Source organism: Heterodontus francisci, chromosome 26, assembly GCF_036365525.1.
Source record: "Heterodontus francisci isolate sHetFra1 chromosome 26, sHetFra1.hap1, whole genome shotgun sequence".
Lineage (NCBI taxonomy): Eukaryota > Metazoa > Chordata > Chondrichthyes > Heterodontiformes > Heterodontidae > Heterodontus > Heterodontus francisci.
The window spans coordinates 18,614,876-18,634,968 of NC_090396.1; the positions used below are offsets into that span (position 1 = coordinate 18,614,876).

At 46.9% G+C, this 20,093-nt stretch overlaps 1 protein-coding gene across 1 annotated transcript in view; it reads right to left on the reverse strand.

Annotated features, from left to right (window-relative positions):
- LOC137384534 (galanin receptor 2b-like) overlaps positions 1-19,763 on the reverse strand; it is a 278,815-nt gene extending 259,052 nt beyond the window's left edge. The window contains exon 1 of the mRNA XM_068058675.1: positions 19,411-19,763. Coding sequence (XP_067914776.1) covers positions 19,411-19,763 — 353 coding nt within the window. The remainder of the gene's footprint in view (positions 1-19,410) is intronic.
- Between the last annotated feature and the right edge of the window lie 330 nt (positions 19,764-20,093).

Genomic DNA, 20,093 nt, shown 5'->3' on the forward strand with positions numbered 1-20,093 from the left:
ACAAACTGCAATCAACACCCAAACACTCCGCAAACTGCACTCAACACCCAAACTCTCCACAAACTACACTCAACACCCAAACACTCCACAAACTACACTCAACACGCAAACTCTCCACTAACTGCACGCAACACCCAAACACTCCACAAACTGCACTCAACACCGAAACACTCCACAAACTGCACTCAACACCCAAACACTCCACAAACTGCACTCAACACCCAAACTCTCCACAATCTGCACTCAACACCCAAACTCTCCACAAACTACACTCAACTCTAAAACAGTCCACAAACTGCACTCAACACCCAAACACTCCACACTCCACAAACACCCAAACACTCCACAAACTGCACTGAATACCCAAACTCTCCACAAACTACACTCAACTCTAAAACATTCCACAAACTGCACTCAATACCAAAACAATCCAAAAACTACACTCAACACCCAAACACTCCATAAACTGCACTCAACACCCAAACTCTCCACAAACTGCACTCAACATCCAAACAGTCCACAAACTGCACTCAACACCCAAACACTCCACAAACTACAAGCACCCAAACACTCCACAAACTGCACTGAATACCCAAACTCTCCACAAACTGCACTCAACACCAAAGCAGTCCACAAACTGCACTCAACACCAAAACAGTCCACAAACTGCACTCAACACCAAAACATTCCACAAACTACACTCAACACCCAAACACTCCACAAACTGCACGCAACACCGAAATACTCCACAAATGCACTCAACACCCAAACTCTCCACAAACAACACTCAACACCCAAACACTCCGCAAACTGCACTCAACACCCAAACGCTCCACAAACTGCACTCAACACCCAAAATCTCCCCAAACTACACTCAACACCCAAACTCTCCACAAACTTCACTCAACACCCAAACTCTCCACAAACTGCACTCAACACTCAAACTCTCCACAAACTACACTCAACACCCAAACACTCCACAAACTACACTCAACACCCAAACACTCCACAAACTGCACTCAACGCCCAAACTCTCCACAAATCAATACACCCAAACTCTCCACAAACTGCAATCAACACCCAAACACTCCGCAAACTGCACTCAACACCCAAACTCTCCACAAACTACACTCAACACCCAAACACTCCACAAACTACACTCAACACGCAAACTCTCCACAAACTGCACGCAACACCCAAACACTCCACAAACTGCACTCAACACCGAAACACTCCACAAACTGCACTCAACACCCAAACACTCCACAAACTGCACTCAACACCCAAACTCTCCACAATCTGCACTCAACACCCAAACTCTCCACAAACTACACTCAACTCTAAAACAGTCCACAAACTGCACTCAACACCCAAACACTCCACACTCTACAAACACCCAAACACTCCACAAACTGCACTGAATACCCAAACTCTCCACAAACTACACTCAACTCTAAAACATTCCACAAACTGCACTCAATACCAAAACAATACAAAAACTACACTCAACACCCAAACACTCCACAAACTGCACTCAACACCCGAACTCTCCACAAACTGCACTCAACATCCAAACAGTCCACAAACTGCACTCAACACCCAAACACTCCACAAACTACAAGCACCCAAACACTCCACAAACTGCACTGAATACCCAAACTCTCCACAAACTGCACTCAACACCAAAGCAGTCCACAAACTGCACTCAACACCAAAACAGTCCACAAACTGCACTCAACACCAAAACATTCCACAAACTACACTCAACACCCAAACACTCCACAAACTGCACTCAACACCCAAACTCTCCACAAACTGCATTCAACACCCAATCAGTCCACAAACTGCACTCAACACCCAAACACTCCACAAACTGCACTCAACACCCAAACTCTCCACAAACTACACTCAACACCCAAAAACTGCGCAAACTACACTCAACAACGCCCAAACACTCCACAAACTGCACTCAACACCCAAACTCTCCACAAACTACACTCAACACCCAAACAGTACACAAACTGCACTCAACGCCCAAACTCTCCACAAATCCATGCACCCAAATTCTCCACAAACTGCACTCAACACCCAAACTCTACACAAACTGCACTCAACACCCAAACACTCCACAAACTGCACTGAATACCCAAACTCTCCACAAACTGCACTCAACACCAAAACAGTCCACAAAGTGCACTCAACACCAAAACAGTCAACAAACTGCACTCAACACCAAAACAATCCACAAACTACACTCTACACCCAAACACTCCACAAACTGCACTCAACACCCAAACTCTCCACAACCTACACTCAAAACCCAAACAGTCCACAAACCGCACTCAACACCCAAACACTCCACAAACTCCAAACACCCAAACACTCCACAAACTGCACTGAATACCCAAACTCTCCACAAACTGCACTCAACACCAAAACAGTCCACAAACTGCACTCAACACCAAAACAGTCCAGAAACTGCACTCAACACCAAAACAATCCACAAACTACACTCAACACCCAAACCCTCCACAAACTGCACTCAACACCCAAACTCTCCACAAACTACACTCAACACCCAAAGAGTCCACAAACTGCACTCAACACCCAAACACGCCACAAACTGCACTCAATACCCAAACTCTCCACAAACTACACTCAACACCCAAAAACTGCGCAAACTGCACGCAACACCCAAACACTCCACAAACTGCACTCAACACCCAAACTCTCCACAAACTACACTCAACACCAAAACAATCCACAAACTACACTCAACACACAAACACTCCACAAACTGCACTCAATACCCAAACTCTCCACAAACTACACTCAACACCCAAACACTCCACAAACTGCACTCAACACCCAAACACTCCACAAACTACAAACACCCAAACACTCCACAAACTGCACTGAATACCCAAACTCTCCACAAACTGCACTCAACACCAAAACATTCCACAAACTGCACTCAACACCAAAACAGTCCACAAACTGCACTCAACACCAAAACAATCCACAAACTACACTCAATACCCAAACTCTCCACAAACGACACTCAACACCCAAACACTCCACAAACTGCACTCAACACCCAAACTCTCCACAAATTACATTCAAAACCCAAACAGTCCACAAACTGCACTCAACACCCAAACACTCCACAAACTCCAAACACCCAAACACTCCACAAATTGCACTGAATACCCAAACTCTCCACAAACTGCACTCAACACCAAAACAGTCCACAAACAGCACGCAACACCAAAACAGTCCACAAACTGCACTCAACACCAAAACAATCCACAAACTACACTCAACATCCAAACCCTCCACAAACTGCACTCAACACCCAAACTCTCCACAAACTACACTCAAAACCCAATCAGTCCACAAACTGCACTCAACACCCAAACACTCCACAAACTGCACTCAACACCCAAAATCTCCACAAACTACACTCAACACCCAAAAACTGCGCAAACTACACTCAACAACGCCCAAACACCCCACAAACTGCACTCAACACCCAAACTCTCCACAAACTACACTCAACACCCAAACAGTACACAAACTGCACTCAACGCCCAAACTCTCCACAAATCCATGCACCCAAATTCTCCACAAACTGCACTCAACACCCAAACTCTCCACAAACTGCACTCAACACCCAAACACTCCACAAACTGCACTGAATACCCAAACTCTCCACAAACTGCACTCAACACCAAAACAGTCCACAAAGTGCACTCAACACCAAAACAGTCAACAAACTGCACTCAACACCAAAACAGTCCACAAACTGCACTCAACACCAAAACAATCCACAAACTACACTCAACACCCAAACCCTCCACAAACTGCACTCAACACCCAAACTCTCCACAAACTACACTCAACACCCAAAGAGTCCACAAACTGCACTCAACACCCAAACACGCCACAAACTGCACTCAATACCCAAACTCTCCACAAACTACACTCAACACCCAAAAACTGCGCAAACTGCACTCAACACCCAAACACTCCACAAACTGCACTCAACACCCAAACTCTCCACAAACTACACTCAACACCAAAACAATCCACAAACTACACTCAACATCCAAACACTCCACAAACTGCACTCAACACCCAAACTCTCCACAAACTACACTCAACACCCAAACAGTCCACAAACTGCACTCAACACCCAAACACTCCACAAACTACAAACACCCAAACACTCCACAAACTGCACTGAATACCCAAACTCTCCACAAACTGCACTCAACACCAAAACAATCCACAAACTACACTCAACACCCAAACACTCCACAAACTACACTCAACACCCAAATTCTCCACAAACTACAAACTGCCAAACACACCACAAACCACACTCAACACCCAAACACTGCACAAACTGCACTCAACGCCCAAACACTCCACAAACTGCACTCAATACCCAAACTCTCCACAAACTACACTCAACACCCAAAAACTGCTCAAACTACACTCAACGCCCAAACACTCCACAAACTGCACTCAACACCCAAACTCTCCACAAACTACACTCAACACCAAAACAATCCACAAACTACACTCAACACCCAAACACTCCACAAACTGCACTCAACACCCAAACTCTCCACAAACTACACTCAACACCCAAACAGTCCACAAACTGCACTCAACACCCAAACACTCTACAAACTACAAACACCCATACACTCCACAAACTGCACTGAATACCCAAACTCTCCACAAACTGCACTCAACACCAAAACAGTCCACAAACTGCACTCAACACCAAAACAATCCACAAACTACACTCAACACCCAAACTCTCCACAAACTACACTCAACACCCAAACACTCCACAAACTGCACTCAACACCCAAACTCTCCACAAACTGCATTCAACACCCAATCAGTCCACAAACTGCACTCAACACCCAAACACTCCACAAACTGCACTCAACACCCAAACTCTCCACAAACTACATTCAACACCCAAAAACTGCGCAAACTACACTCAACAACGCCCAAACACTCCACAAACTGCACTCAACACCCAAACTCTCCACAAACTACACTCAACACCCAAACAGTACACAAACTGCACTCAACGCCCAAATTCTCCACAAATCCATGCACCCAAATTCTCCACAAACTGCACTCAACACCCAAACTCTACACAAACTGCACTCAACACCCAAACACTCCACAAACTGCACTGAATACCCAAACTCTCCACAAACTGCACTCAACACCAAAACAGTCCACAAAGTGCACTCAACACCAAAACAGTCAACAAACTGCACTCAACACCAAAACAATCCACAAACTACACTCTACACCCAAACACTCCACAAACTGCACTCAACACCCAAACTCTCCACAACCTACACTCAAAACCCAAACAGTCCACAAACCGCACTCAACACCCAAACACTCCACAAACTCCAAACACCCAAACACTCCACAAACTGCACTGAATACCCAAACTCTCCACAAACTGCACTCAACACCAAAACAGTCCACAAACTGCACTCAACACCAAAACAGTCCAGAAACTGCACTCAACACCAAAACAATCCACAAACTACACTCAACACCCAAACCCTCCACAAACTGCACTCAACACCCAAACTCTCCACAAACTACACTCAACACCCAAAGAGTCCACAAACTGCACTCAACACCCAAACACGCCACAAACTGCACTCAATACCCAAACTCTCCACAAACTACACTCAACACCCAAAAACTGCGCAAACTGCACGCAACACCCAAACACTCCACAAACTGCACTCAACACCCAAACTCTCCACAAACTACACTCAACACCAAAACAATCCACAAACTACACTCAACACACAAACACTCCACAAACTGCACTCAATACCCAAACTCTCCACAAACTACACTCAACACCCAAACACTCCACAAACTGCACTCAACACCCAAACACTCCACAAACTACAAACACCCAAACACTCCACAAACTGCACTGAATACCCAAACTCTCCACAAACTGCACTCAACACCAAAACATTCCACAAACTGCACTCAACACCAAAACAGTCCACAAACTGCACTCAACACCAAAACAATCCACAAACTACACTCAATACCCAAACTCTCCACAAACGACACTCAACACCCAAACACTCCACAAACTGCACTCAACACCCAAACTCTCCACAAATTACATTCAAAACCCAAACAGTCCACAAACTGCACTCAACACCCAAACACTCCACAAACTCCAAACACCCAAACACTCCACAAATTGCACTGAATACCCAAACTCTCCACAAACTGCACTCAACACCAAAACAGTCCACAAACAGCACGCAACACCAAAACAGTCCACAAACTGCACTCAACACCAAAACAATCCACAAACTACACTCAACATCCAAACCCTCCACAAACTGCACTCAACACCCAAACTCTCCACAAACTACACTCAAAACCCAATCAGTCCACAAACTGCACTCAACACCCAAACACTCCACAAACTGCACTCAACACCCAAAATCTCCACAAACTACACTCAACACCCAAAAACTGCGCAAACTACACTCAACAACGCCCAAACACCCCACAAACTGCACTCAACACCCAAACTCTCCACAAACTACACTCAACACCCAAACAGTACACAAACTGCACTCAACGCCCAAACTCTCCACAAATCCATGCACCCAAATTCTCCACAAACTGCACTCAACACCCAAACTCTCCACAAACTGCACTCAACACCCAAACACTCCACAAACTGCACTGAATACCCAAACTCTCCACAAACTGCACTCAACACCAAAACAGTCCACAAAGTGCACTCAACACCAAAACAGTCAACAAACTGCACTCAACACCAAAACAGTCCACAAACTGCACTCAACACCAAAACAATCCACAAACTACACTCAACACCCAAACCCTCCACAAACTGCACTCAACACCCAAACTCTCCACAAACTACACTCAACACCCAAAGAGTCCACAAACTGCACTCAACACCCAAACACGCCACAAACTGCACTCAATACCCAAACTCTCCACAAACTACACTCAACACCCAAAAACTGCGCAAACTGCACTCAACACCCAAACACTCCACAAACTGCACTCAACACCCAAACTCTCCACAAACTACACTCAACACCAAAACAATCCACAAACTACACTCAACATCCAAACACTCCACAAACTGCACTCAACACCCAAACTCTCCACAAACTACACTCAACACCCAAACAGTCCACAAACTGCACTCAACACCCAAACACTCCACAAACTACAAACACCCAAACACTCCACAAACTGCACTGAATACCCAAACTCTCCACAAACTGCACTCAACACCAAAACAATCCACAAACTACACTCAACACCCAAACACTCCACAAACTACACTCAACACCCAAATTCTCCACAAACTACAAACTGCCAAACACACCACAAACCACACTCAACACCCAAACACTGCACAAACTGCACTCAACGCCCAAACACTCCACAAACTGCACTCAATACCCAAACTCTCCACAAACTACACTCAACACCCAAAAACTGCGCAAACTACACTCAACGCCCAAACACTCCACAAACTGCACTCAACACCCAAACTCTCCACAAACTACACTCAACACCAAAACAATCCACAAACTACACTCAACACCCAAACACTCCACAAACTGCACTCAACACCCAAACTCTCCACAAACTACACTCAACACCAAAACAATCCACAAACTACACTCAACACCCAAACACGCCACAAACTGCACTCAATACCCAAACTCTCCACAAACTACACTCAACACCCAAAAACTGCGCAAACTGCACTCAACACCCAAACACTCCACAAACTGCACTCAACACCCAAACTCTCCACAAACTACACTCAACACCAAAACAATCCACAAACTACACTCAACATCCAAACACTCCACAAACTGCACTCAACACCCAAACTCTCCACAAACTACACTCAACACCCAAACAGTCCACAAACTGCACTCAACACCCAAACACTCCACAAACTACAAACACCCAAACACTCCACAAACTGCACTGAATACCCAAACTCTCCACAAACTGCACTCAACACCAAAACAATCCACAAACTACACTCAACACCCAAACACTCCACAAACTACACTCAACACCCAAATTCTCCACAAACTACAAACTGCCAAACACACCACAAACCACACTCAACACCCAAACACTGCACAAACTGCACTCAACGCCCAAACACTCCACAAACTGCACTCAATACCCAAACTCTCCACAAACTACACTCAACACCCAAAAACTGCTCAAACTACACTCAACGCCCAAACACTCCACAAACTGCACTCAACACCCAAACTCTCCACAAACTACACTCAACACCAAAACAATCCACAAACTACACTCAACACCCAAACACTCCACAAACTGCACTCAACACCCAAACTCTCCACAAACTACACTCAACACCCAAACAGTCCACAAACTGCACTCAACACCCAAACACTCTACAAACTACAAACACCCATACACTCCACAAACTGCACTGAATACCCAAACTCTCCACAAACTGCACTCAACACCAAAACAGTCCACAAACTGCACTCAACACCAAAACAATCCACAAACTACACTCAACACCCAAACTCTCCACAAACTACACTCAACACCCAAACACTCCACAAACTGCACTCAACACCCAAACTCTCCACAAACTGCATTCAACACCCAATCAGTCCACAAACTGCACTCAACACCCAAACACTCCACAAACTGCACTCAACACCCAAACTCTCCACAAACTACATTCAACACCCAAAAACTGCGCAAACTACACTCAACAACGCCCAAACACTCCACAAACTGCACTCAACACCCAAACTCTCCACAAACTACACTCAACACCCAAACAGTACACAAACTGCACTCAACGCCCAAATTCTCCACAAATCCATGCACCCAAATTCTCCACAAACTGCACTCAACACCCAAACTCTACACAAACTGCACTCAACACCCAAACACTCCACAAACTGCACTGAATACCCAAACTCTCCACAAACTGCACTCAACACCAAAACAGTCCACAAAGTGCACTCAACACCAAAACAGTCAACAAACTGCACTCAACACCAAAACAATCCACAAACTACACTCTACACCCAAACACTCCACAAACTGCACTCAACACCCAAACTCTCCACAACCTACACTCAAAACCCAAACAGTCCACAAACCGCACTCAACACCCAAACACTCCACAAACTCCAAACACCCAAACACTCCACAAACTGCACTGAATACCCAAACTCTCCACAAACTGCACTCAACACCAAAACAGTCCACAAACTGCACTCAACACCAAAACAGTCCAGAAACTGCACTCAACACCAAAACAATCCACAAACTACACTCAACACCCAAACCCTCCACAAACTGCACTCAACACCCAAACTCTCCACAAACTACACTCAACACCCAAAGAGTCCACAAACTGCACTCAACACCCAAACACGCCACAAACTGCACTCAATACCCAAACTCTCCACAAACTACACTCAACACCCAAAAACTGCGCAAACTGCACGCAACACCCAAACACTCCACAAACTGCACTCAACACCCAAACTCTCCACAAACTACACTCAACACCAAAACAATCCACAAACTACACTCAACACACAAACACTCCACAAACTGCACTCAATACCCAAACTCTCCACAAACTACACTCAACACCCAAACACTCCACAAACTGCACTCAACACCCAAACACTCCACAAACTACAAACACCCAAACACTCCACAAACTGCACTGAATACCCAAACTCTCCACAAACTGCACTCAACACCAAAACATTCCACAAACTGCACTCAACACCAAAACAGTCCACAAACTGCACTCAACACCAAAACAATCCACAAACTACACTCAATACCCAAACTCTCCACAAACGACACTCAACACCCAAACACTCCACAAACTGCACTCAACACCCAAACTCTCCACAAATTACATTCAAAACCCAAACAGTCCACAAACTGCACTCAACACCCAAACACTCCACAAACTCCAAACACCCAAACACTCCACAAATTGCACTGAATACCCAAACTCTCCACAAACTGCACTCAACACCAAAACAGTCCACAAACAGCACGCAACACCAAAACAGTCCACAAACTGCACTCAACACCAAAACAATCCACAAACTACACTCAACATCCAAACCCTCCACAAACTGCACTCAACACCCAAACTCTCCACAAACTACACTCAAAACCCAATCAGTCCACAAACTGCACTCAACACCCAAACACTCCACAAACTGCACTCAACACCCAAAATCTCCACAAACTACACTCAACACCCAAAAACTGCGCAAACTACACTCAACAACGCCCAAACACCCCACAAACTGCACTCAACACCCAAACTCTCCACAAACTACACTCAACACCCAAACAGTACACAAACTGCACTCAACGCCCAAACTCTCCACAAATCCATGCACCCAAATTCTCCACAAACTGCACTCAACACCCAAACTCTCCACAAACTGCACTCAACACCCAAACACTCCACAAACTGCACTGAATACCCAAACTCTCCACAAACTGCACTCAACACCAAAACAGTCCACAAAGTGCACTCAACACCAAAACAGTCAACAAACTGCACTCAACACCAAAACAGTCCACAAACTGCACTCAACACCAAAACAATCCACAAACTACACTCAACACCCAAACCCTCCACAAACTGCACTCAACACCCAAACTCTCCACAAACTACACTCAACACCCAAAGAGTCCACAAACTGCACTCAACACCCAAACACGCCACAAACTGCACTCAATACCCAAACTCTCCACAAACTACACTCAACACCCAAAAACTGCGCAAACTGCACTCAACACCCAAACACTCCACAAACTGCACTCAACACCCAAACTCTCCACAAACTACACTCAACACCAAAACAATCCACAAACTACACTCAACATCCAAACACTCCACAAACTGCACTCAACACCCAAACTCTCCACAAACTACACTCAACACCCAAACAGTCCACAAACTGCACTCAACACCCAAACACTCCACAAACTACAAACACCCAAACACTCCACAAACTGCACTGAATACCCAAACTCTCCACAAACTGCACTCAACACCAAAACAATCCACAAACTACACTCAACACCCAAACACTCCACAAACTACACTCAACACCCAAATTCTCCACAAACTACAAACTGCCAAACACACCACAAACCACACTCAACACCCAAACACTGCACAAACTGCACTCAACGCCCAAACACTCCACAAACTGCACTCAATACCCAAACTCTCCACAAACTACACTCAACACCCAAAAACTGCGCAAACTACACTCAACGCCCAAACACTCCACAAACTGCACTCAACACCCAAACTCTCCACAAACTACACTCAACACCAAAACAATCCACAAACTACACTCAACACCCAAACACTCCACAAACTGCACTCAACACCCAAACTCTCCACAAACTACACTCAACACCCAAACAGTCCACAAACTGCACTCAACACCCAAACACTCTACAAACTACAAACACCCATACACTCCACAAACTGCACTGAATACCCAAACTCTCCACAAACTGCACTCAACACCAAAACAGTCCACAAACTGCACTCAACACCAAAACAATCCACAAACTACACTCAACACCCAAACTCTCCACAAACTACACTCAACACCCAAACACTCCACAAACTGGACTCAACACCCAAACTCTCCACAAACTACACTCAACACCCAAACACTCCACAAACTGGACTCAACACCCAAACTCTCCACAAACTGCACTCAACACCAAAACAGTCCACAAACTGCACTCAACACCAAAACAGTCAACAAACTGCACTCAACACCAAAACAATCCACAAACTACACTCTACACCCAAACACTCCACAAACTGCACTCAACACCCAAACTCTCCACAAACTACACTCAACACCCAAACAGTCCACAAACTGCACTCAACACCCAAACACTCCACAAACTGCACTGAATGCCCAAACTCTCCACAAACTGCACTCAACACCAAAACAGTCCAGAAACTGCACTCAACACCAAAACAATCCACAAACTACACTCAACACCCAAACTCTCCACAAACTACACTCAACACCCAAACAGTCCACAAACTGCACTCAACATCCAAACACTCCACAAACTACAAACACCCAAACACTCCACAAACTGCACTGAATACCCAAACTCTCCACAAACTGCACTCAACACCAAAACAATCCACAAACTACACTCAACACCCAAACACTCCACAAACTACACTCAACACCCAAATTCTCCACAAACTACAAACTGCCAAACACACCACAAACCACACTCAACACCCAAACACTGCACAAACTGCACTCAACGCGCAAACACTCCACAAACTGCACTCAATACCCAAACTCTCCACAAACTACACTCAACACCCAAAAACTGCGCAAACTACACTCAACGCCCAAACTCTCCACAAACTGCACTCAACACCCAAACTCTCCACAAACTACACTCAACACCAAAACAATCCACAAACTACACTCAACACCCAAACACTCCACAAACTGCACTCAACACCCAAACTCTCCACAAACTACACTCAACACCCAAACAGTCCACAAACTGCACTCAACACCCAAACACTCTACAAACTACAAACACCCATACACTCCACAAACTGCACTGAATACCCAAACTCTCCACAAACTGCACTCAACACCAAAACAGTCCACAAACTGCACTCAACACCAAAACAATCCACAAACTACACTCAACACCCAAACTCTCCACAAACTACACTCAACACCCAAACACTCCACAAACTGGACTCAACACCCAAACTCTCCACAAACTACACTCAACACCCAAACACTCCACAAACTGGACTCAACACCCAAACTCTCCACAAACTGCACTCAACACCAAAACAGTCCACAAACTGCACTCAACACCAAAACAGTCAACAAACTGCACTCAACACCAAAACAATCCACAAACTACACTCTACACCCAAACACTCCACAAACTGCACTCAACACCCAAACTCTCCACAAACTACACTCAACACCCAAACAGTCCACAAACTGCACTCAACACCCAAACACTCCACAAACTGCACTGAATGCCCAAACTCTCCACAAACTGCACTCAACACCAAAACAGTCCAGAAACTGCACTCAACACCAAAACAATCCACAAACTACACTCAACACCCAAACTCTCCACAAACTACACTCAACACCCAAACAGTCCACAAACTGCACTCAACATCCAAACACTCCACAAACTACAAACACCCAAACACTCCACCAACTGCACTGAATACCCAAACTCTCCACAAACTGCACTCAACACCAAAACAATCCACAAACTACACTCAACACCCAAACACTCCACAAACTACACTCAACACCCAAATTCTCCACAAACTGCAAACTGCCAAATACACCACAAACCACACTCAACACCCAAACACTGCACAAACTGCACTCAACTCTCAAACATTCCTTTAATTGCTTTTTTATAAGCTTCGCTTCATCTGCAACTGGTGGTTCCTCACCATTTTACAGAATTAAAAAAATGACAGTGTTTATTTAGCCCATCATGCCTGTATCCATAAAATTGAACTATCTTATCTAATCCCATTTCTCTGTTATTGCCCCTCCCTTTTATATTCTTCTGTCTGTGCAATTTCTACCCAACATGAACCCAAATTGCACCCAACAACAGCCTTAGCGACAACCTAACATTCGGCAAGCCCACTGATCAGTACAACATATGAAACTCGACCTGACTTATTTTCAATTACTGTTCAACAAAGACCAACAAACTGACTAACATCTGCTGAAACCCACTATCAATCCACATTGGGCATCTCTCTCACCTGCTGCCTGCGCTGTATAAATTCTGGTTTTTGTACATTTGGCGCCGGAACAGCTGCACTGACCGACAAGGAACTTCGAGACCAAATCGCCCAGCATAACGGGCAACTCTACTCAACCTATGCACAAACCTCGACTTCTACCGCACTCTCAACATCTGTGCATACCAAGCTATTTTCATACCGCCTCTTCTTACATCTGTATTTAAAATGCGCTGTCACATTCTGCAAATACATTTGCTCCCACATCATCAATAGCACAGCAGCAGTTGCTCTCTATATCGCTATCTCAATGCTCTTCCCTTTATGCAGGGAGGTCTGCATTTAGACTGAGCTGTTATTGAAAGCGTTATTTCTAGAACTGATAATAACGCTATCTCTGCCATTCCGGGTCGTTGTCTCGGTGAAATGACTGAAATAGTTTCATCCTTCAGTTTTCCACTGATTCTCCGAACTAATAAGCTGGGCGTTATAGAGGTGATGAAAGATACTGCAGAATGTAGCTACTTAACTGTTAGTCTCCAAAAATACTCGTGCAAACAGATTTGTTTTCTTTTATCAATACAGATGGATCTCGGCGCAAATGAACCGCGGATCCTTTTTCCACAGGTATAAAACGGATGAGACAGTGAGACTCGCATCCGACTTGTTCAAAGTTCTTAAATGTGTTAACAGTTGTCACGAGGCGACTTTTATACAGTTTATTCTCCTAGTCTGGTTCTGAGTTTGTTGTGTGAAACGGATTTGAAGACAAACAGCCAGAGTACAGTGACGGGCGGCAGGCAAATACCCACAGCTCGGATACCTGTCACTGAGAACAGAGAACCAGGGGCAGGACAGCGATGTCATCTAGACAACCAGGTTCCCACACAACTGGCCCAGGTCAACCAGCTCCACACACACAAAACTGACCCAAGTCAACCAGCTCCACACACACAAAACTGGCCCAGGTCAACCAGCTCCACACACACAACTGGCCCAGGTCAACCTGCTCCACACACACAACTGGCCCAGGTCAACCTGCTCCACACACACACAACTGGCCCAGTAAACCAACTCCACACACACACAAAACTGGCCCAGTCAACCAGCTCCACACACACAACTGGCCCAGGTCAACCTGCTCCACACACACAACTGGCCCAGGTCAATCAGCTCCACACACACAACTGGCCCAGGTCAACCTGCTCCACACACACAACTGGCCCAGGTCAACCTGCTCCACACACACAAAACTGGCCCAGGTCAACCAGCTCCACACACACACAAAACTGGCCCAGTCAACCAGCTCCATACACACACAAAACTGGCCCAGGTCAACCAGCTCCATACACACACAAAACTGGCCCAGGTCAACCAGCTCCATACACACACAAAACTGGCCCAGGTCAAGCAGCTCCATACACACACAAAACTGGCCCAGGTCAACCAGCTCCATACACACACAAAACTGGCCCAAGTGAACCAGCTCCGCACACACACAAAACTGACCCAAGTGAACCAGCTCCACACACACACAAAACTGACCCAAGTGAACCAGCTCCACACACACACAAAACTGACCCAAGTGAACCAGCTCCACACACACACAAAACTGACCCAAGTGAACCAGCTCCACACACACACAAAACTGGTCCAGTCAACCAGCTCCACACACACACAAAACTGACCCAGTCAACCAGCTCCACACACACAAAACTGGCCCAGTCAACCAGCTCCATACACACACAAAACTGGCCCAGGTCAACCAGCTCCACACACACACAAAACTGACCCAAGTGAACCAGCTCCACACACACACAAAACTGACCCAAGTGAACCAGCTCCACACACACACAAAACTGGTCCAGTCAACCAGCTCCATACACACACAAAACTGGTCCAGTCAACCAACTCCACACACACACAAAACTGACCCAGTCAACCAGCTCCACACACACAAAACTGACCCAAGTGAATCAGCTCCATACACACACAAAACTGACCCAAGTGAACCAGCTCCACACACACAAAACTGGCCCAGGTCAACCAGCTCCACACACACACAAAACTGGCCCAAGTGAACCAGCTCCGCACACACACAAAACTGGCCCAAGTGAACCAGCTCTGCACACACACAAAACTGACCCAAGTGAACCAGCTCCATACACACACAAAACTGACCCAAGTGAACCAGCTCCACACACACAAAACTGGCCCAGGTCAACCAGCTCCACACACACACAAAACTGGCCCAAGTGAACCAGCTCCGCACACACACAAAACTGGCCCAAGTGAACCAGCTCTGCACACACACAAAACTGACCCAAGTGAACCAGCTCCATACACACACAAAACTGACCCAAGTGAACCAGCTCTGCACACACACAAAACTGACCCAAGTGAACCAGCTCCATACACACAAAACTGACCCAAGTCAACCAGCTCCACACACACAAAACTGGCCCAGGTCAACCAGCTCCACACACACAAAACTGACCCAAGTCAACCAACTCCACACACACAAAACTGGCCCAGGTCAACCAGCTCCACACACACAAAACTGGCCCAGGTCAACCAGCTCCACACACACAAAACTGGCCCAAGTCAACCAGCTCCACACACACAAAACTGACCCAAGTCAACCAGCTCCACACACACAAAACTGACCCAAGTCAACCAGCTCCACACACACAAAACTGGCCCAGGTCAACCAGCTCCACACACACAAAACTGACCCAAGTCAACCAGCTCCACACACACACAAAACTGACCCAAGTCAACCAGCTCCACACACACACAAAACTGGCCCAGGTCAACCAGCTCCACACACACAAAACTGACCCAAGTCAACCAGCTCCACACACACACACAAAACTGACCCAAGTCAACCAGCTCCACACACACAAAACTGACCCAGGTCAACCAGCTCCACACACACAAAACTGACCCAAGTCAACCAGTTCCACACACACTCAAAACTGACCCAAGTCAACCAGTTCCACACACACAAAACTGACCCAAGTCAACCAGTTCCACACACACACAAAACTGACCCAAGTCAACCAGCTCCACACACACAAAACTGACCCAAGTCAACCAGTTCCACACACACACAAAACTGACCCAAGTCAACCAGCTCCACATACACAAAACTGGCCCAGGTCAACCAGCTCCGCACACACACAAAACTGACCCAAGTCAACCAGCTCCACACACACAAAACTGGCCCAGGTCAACCAGCTCCACACACACAAAACTGGCCTAGGTCAACCAGCTCCACACACACAAAACTGACCCAGGTCAACCAGCTCCACACACACAAAACTGGCCCAAGTCAACCAGCTCCACACACACACAAAACTGACCCAGTCAACCAGCTCCACACACACAAAACTGACCCAGTCAACCAACTCCACACACACAAAACTGACCCAGTCAACCAGCTCCACACACACAAAACTGGCCCAGGTCAACCAGCTCCACACACACAAAACTGGCCTAGGTCAACCAGCTCCACACACACAAAACTGACCCAGGTCAACCAGTTCCAAACACACACAAAACTGACCCAGTCAACCAACTCCACACATACAAAACTGACCCAGGTCAACCAGTTCCAAACACACACAAAACTGACCCAGTCAACCAACTCCACACACACACAAAACTGGCCCAGGTCAACGAGCTCCACACACACAAAACTGGCCCAAGTCAACCAGCTCCACACACACAAAACTGACCCAAGCCAACCAGCTCCACACACACACAAAACTGGCCCAAGTCAACCAGCTCCACACACACAAAACTGGCCCAGGTCAACCAGCTCCACACACACAAAACTGGCCCAAGTCAACCAACTCCACACACACAAAACTGGCCCAAGTCAACCAGCTCCACACACACAAAACTGACCCAAGTCAACCAGCTCCACACACACAAAACTGACCCAAGTCAACCAGCTCCACACACACAAAACTGACCCAAGTCAACCAGCTCCACACACACACAAAACTGGCCCAAGTCAACCAGCTCCACACACACAAAACTGACCCAAGTCAACCAGCTCCACACACACAAAACTGGCCCAAGTCAACCAACTCCACACACACAAAACTGGCCCAGGTCAACCAGCTCCACACACACACAAAACTGGCCCAGGTCAACCAGCTCCACACACACGCAAAACTGACCCAAGTCAACCAGCTCCACACACACAAAACTGACCCAAGTCAACCAGCTCCACACACACACAAAATTGACCCAAGTCAACCAGCTCCACACACACAAAACTGACCCAAGTCAACCAGCTCCACACACACACAAAATTGACCCAAGTCAACCAGCTCCACACACACACAAAACTGACCCAAGTCAACCAGCTCCACACACACACAAAATTGACCCAAGTCAACCAGCTCCACACACACAAAACTGACCCAAGTCAACCAGCTCCACACACACAAAACTGGCCCAAGTCAACCAGCTCCACACACACAACTGGCCCAGGTCAACCAGCTCCACACACACAAAACTGGCCCAAGTCAACCAGCTCCACACACATAACTGGCCCAGGTCAACCAGCTCCACACACACACAAAACTGACCCAAGTCAACCAGCTCCACACACACAGGTGTGTAGACGTTGAGAGATGCGGCGATCGAGCCGTGCAGTCAGTTTGACCGCATCGCCCTGTGGCGAGCCGGCATGGATTCGATGGGTGGAATGGCCTCCTTCTGAGCCATAAATTACTCTATGACAGACAACTGGCTCAGGTCAACCAGCTACATGGACGCTAAGCAGCCAAGGTCAATTGGCCCAACCGACTTCAGACCTGGATAACAATTCACAAAGAGAATTAGGTGTAGGGTAACCAGCCAGAAAGAGAAATCTAACCATGACTTCTGCAATTGGACAAGAACGAATTTAGCTGGCTGCCCAGCCCGGTCCTGTCACTAAAATAAAAGCAAAATACTGCGGATGCTGGAAATCTGAAATAAAAACAAGAAATGCTGGAACCACTCAGCAGGTATGGCAGCATCTGTGAAAAGAGACAGTTCCGAAGAAGGGTCACTGACCCGAAACGTTAACTCTGCTTCTCTTTTCACAGATGCTGCCAGACCTGCTGAGTGGTTCCAGCATTTCTTGTTTTTATTTCGGTCCTGTCACTGGCTGCTTGCCCAGGTCCCAACTTGTGGTCCCAGTGCCAAATCTAGCTGAGTGCCCCAGACCAAGTCCCAGTCCAGTCTCCTTCCAATTGCCCAATAGGGCAATTAACAACTGCCCAAAAGTTTCTGCAACTTCGAAAAACTTGACACTGATCTGAGAGGCTGTTCCTGAAAGTTAGAGCCAATCCTTATCCAGTACAGGGGGCTGCCCCAACCCCTGTCCCAGTCCCTGCCCTAGTTAGCTGGGTGCTTTCTCTTGCACCACCCCACCACCAATCGCTCCTTCCTGCCGGACTCACCTGTCCACTGAGACGGCGGCCAGGGTGAAGCTGCTAGCATACACCGTGAGGTAGATGAAGAAGTGAACCGCCTTGCACATGAAGGAGCCGAAGACCCAGCAGTCCAAGGTGTAGATGGTGGCCTGGAAGGGCACACAGCAGAGGATGAAGCAGAGGTCGGCCACCCCCAGGTTGAGGATGAAGAGGTTGGTGGTGTTACTGTTCATCTGGCCGTTCCGAAGCAGGACAGCCAAAACCAGGCTGTTCCCGACCGTGCCGAGCAAGAAGATCAGACAGAAGACCATAGGCACGATGATACTCCCGGGTCTCAGCTCCCAGACCTGGGAGGAATTCCAGCTCTGGCTCATATTCATCTTCCAGATCACTTTCAATCCTTCCTCCAAGCCCTAGCCTTCCAAGACAAGACACGTTTGGAGAGACGAGGACGAGAGGCGCTGTCACTGGGCTGCCTGGTGCTGAGTGAGGCTCCGCTGCCTCTCTCCCTCTCCCCCTTTTTCTGCTGACTATCCAGCTCTTTAAAGCTTCCAGTTGTCTCATTGACTCGTTACCAAGACGACATTAACTCGGCTTCCTCACTGACGGTGACGATTGGTATCCGCCTCCCGTCCCCAATCCCAGGGGAGGGGGGAAGTGGTGGTGGAGGAGGGGGTTGATCTACAAGAAAGTTCGCAGATGGAACAAGA